At 41.3% G+C, this 3,257-nt stretch overlaps 1 protein-coding gene across 1 annotated transcript in view; it reads left to right on the top strand.

Annotated features, from left to right (window-relative positions):
* The window catches only part of LOC118431854 (sodium-dependent lysophosphatidylcholine symporter 1-like), a 3,764-nt gene extending 680 nt beyond the window's left edge, over positions 1-3,084 (top strand). The window contains exons 2-7 of the mRNA XM_035843258.1: positions 206-327; positions 1,090-1,216; positions 1,642-1,720; positions 2,176-2,315; positions 2,463-2,553; positions 2,843-3,084. Coding sequence (XP_035699151.1) covers positions 206-327; positions 1,090-1,216; positions 1,642-1,720; positions 2,176-2,315; positions 2,463-2,553; positions 2,843-3,084 — 801 coding nt within the window. The remainder of the gene's footprint in view (positions 1-205; positions 328-1,089; positions 1,217-1,641; positions 1,721-2,175; positions 2,316-2,462; positions 2,554-2,842) is intronic.
* Positions 3,085-3,257: the final 173 nt, after the last annotated feature.

Consider the following 3,257-nt stretch of genomic DNA (forward strand, 5'->3'; position numbering starts at 1 on the left):
ACGGACAAAATTTTATGCACAGTCGGATGCCACTTATAAGACCGAATCAACATGTATTGATGCTTATAATAAAACAAAATGATTCGGTGATTGCTAAGTTCTTGACATAAGCATTATAGTTCTTGTTGTTGCTGCTGATGTTGTTGTTGTTGTTGTTGTGAAACAGATTCTTAAACAAAAAAATTCTCTCGACAACTTCCCTCAGCTGCCACCGCTGCAGACTTCAGGGATCATCTTCTCCAGCATGGTGTGCATGATCATGACGTCACCAGTTGCTGGGTACCTCATCGACAGAACGGACACAAGATGGGGGAAGGTGAAACCATGGTAGGACATTGTGGGAGTTTTTATTTATTTATCTATTTATCAAGATTCTCCAAATACAGTGGAAGGTATGGCGGAACAGGTGTTTCTTGTTAGAGGACGTCTTTTCAAGACCGCCATACAAAAAAAACCGTTTATCTCATTCTTAGAGAAATTTCTTTAAGAAAAAACTTTTATTTCATTCTTAGCGAATGTTTATTAAGACATCTGCAAAATTTTACATTGCATTGAGGGCAGCTTGGATTTTAGGTGAGAAACCCGCTGATGTCCTATTTGCACCAGTGCCCGTAGGTGCCGTTGCCCCGGCCGGGCCCTTAAGTCACAAATTTGTCGCGGCGGACTGCCGGATACCGCGGGGGTACCTCGATTAGCCTACGGCGTCTGTTTGCTACGGGTCCCGGGTTGGTTTTAATTCCGGGTAAAAATCAACGCAGGGCCCGGCCGTGCCCCAAAATTACCCGCTGGGGCCTCTTTTCCTTGAGAGACAATCAGTGCATCATGGTGACAGCTCTTCATAAGGAATCCATAGGTGAAAAACATAAAGTTTTCTGTAGTTGGCAAGGAAGTTTATCTGGTAAACAGCATTATTCTGAAGTTGCAAACTCGTCATGTTCGAAACAGTAGAGAGCTGTGCTGGAAACACATTTTACTTAATATAATAATCAATGGCAATATCTTGTGTTTTTTCTTACCCGGTTACAGTCTGTACTTACAGATGGCCTACTCGATACATGTTATTTGATGGCATATATCTATGTGTTTTAGGCTTTGGTGTACCTTACCCACGCAAATCGTTCTCTACTTCATGCGGTGGTACGTCCCAAACTTTTCCGATAACTGGCGGTTCGCCTACTACTTCCTGGTCTGGACAAGTGCAGAGATTGTGCAGTGTGTGAGTATATGATATTGACATTCACTTTATTCACTTTCTTCATTCTAAAATGTGTATATGTACAGGGAAAACATAAGAATCAAGCTGAATGCAATGCAAAACATGTCTTTTCGATATTTCAACAACGGATGTCCCTGTAGCTCATGGTTAGCAGCCTCACAGGTTCAATTGGTAACTGAAAGACCCTGGTTCAAATTTCAGGGCATCTCGGTTGAGTTGAACCTATCTTTCAGAAGGGACGTTCAATGGGTGTCCGATTTTCGTGGAGGTGTCTTTTAAGACACTTTAAAAGCACGTATACGTACTTAACACAGCCTCATTGCTCAGATGGGTACCTACTGGCTGGAATGATACAACAATGCCAACAAAAATTACAACAATGTGTTCTTATATTCTCTGTTCTGTTTCTTTATAATATATTACAGAGTTATTCGGTGGCCAACAAGTGCAAAGTGATGTATATGACCACCGATACCAAAGAAAGGGACTCCATAACAGCATACAGTAAGTGTTCTCGTCTCTTTTCATGTAAGACCGATTTTGCACTATCAACCTTCTTTTGGAACGAACTTTCTCGGGAATAATCAAAGTTGCGACTATTAATATTTACATACACCGTAAGGATATATGATATGATATAATATGATATGATATGATAGGAGCAATTTGCATACCATATGCAAATCAATTTGCATATGCATTGCATATCAATTTATAGGGTATAAAACCTGCTCTTCAACAAGTTTTCCTGTATTACAGTCGAAAGGTAGTGAATGCTACCTGAAACGTCCAAAATAATATCGAGTAACTGCTTTTTGGCTTATCTTATTACCTGGATGTCTACCCATCGACCGCCCTGCTGTGTTATGCCATAAGGCGTTTTACAGGGTACGTATACAAACAAAGAAACAAAAAAAAAAAAAAACAAATAAACAAACAAACCAGTGTTTGTCTGACAGGATCCGGTGCACAGTTGCTCGGACTAGTTGTAGGCGTGGCGTACCATGGACAGATCGTCGCTGCTTACGGACAGGAACTTCACTCCGAATGTTCCACCTCGTCCAACTCAACAGTGGATCCAAACAGTCTTCAAAAACAGGTAAAGCTCTCAGATAATAATATAACATTCAGGTGAGGATTCACGTTATTGTGACGATGACTTGCACTTAGGTCTAAGAAAAACATGTTATGTCTGATTACTGTTGCATTTTTTTTTGGGTGATACACATTTATTTGTAAATTTCAGCGCGAGGGTTATTTGATCTCTGCGGGTGTGGCGGGTTGCCTACTTCTGGTCACCACATGCGCCAGCCTACTGGGAACTACCGATCGCCTCAGTGAGTGTTGTACTTCGTTGTAACGCTAGGTCACATTTATTCTCGTCGCTGTATGTAGGTGGCGCTTTTGCAACGAGAACACAATCCCAAACGTTCACGCGGCTTAGTTTGTATCCCCCTCGTCCCGGTCCATCACTGGGGTAGTACTCCAATCAGAAGCTATGATGACGATGATGCCTGAGGCATCGAAACGTTCACAACAACTCCAATGTCCTATGTTCTACCAACTTGGTGAATCTATTTCGGAACTAAAGTACACAAATTCAATGTTAACTCGTAATTCTCCCAGGCAGTGCAGCAGACGAGACAACAGAGAAACAGCCCATCTTCGAAAGCGTGCTGGACATCTTGAGTCACCGCCCGTTTCGATATCTACAGTGTATAGATCTGTTCCTTTGGATGGCGGTTTTCGTGAGTATTCTAATAGACATTCGTTTATTGCAATCTCTCGAAAGTATATGCACTTTGTGTCACTGTGCTTTGTTCTGTTTTGAGCATGCATTTATATTTTGCGTGATATTCCAATTATGATGCCACTGATCCTAAAAAAATCTATAGATGTGAAGCATGATGCTTTTTTTATTGTACTGCACTAAGGCTTCGCTGCGGATCGAGTTTTATTGGCCAAGCACACCATTTAACTATGTTGGTACGAGATCTACCAGGTTAATATATATACAATACAACACGTTGTATTCCGTATC

Source organism: Branchiostoma floridae, chromosome 2 (genome assembly GCF_000003815.2).
Source record: "Branchiostoma floridae strain S238N-H82 chromosome 2, Bfl_VNyyK, whole genome shotgun sequence".
Taxonomy (NCBI): domain Eukaryota; kingdom Metazoa; phylum Chordata; class Leptocardii; order Amphioxiformes; family Branchiostomatidae; genus Branchiostoma; species Branchiostoma floridae.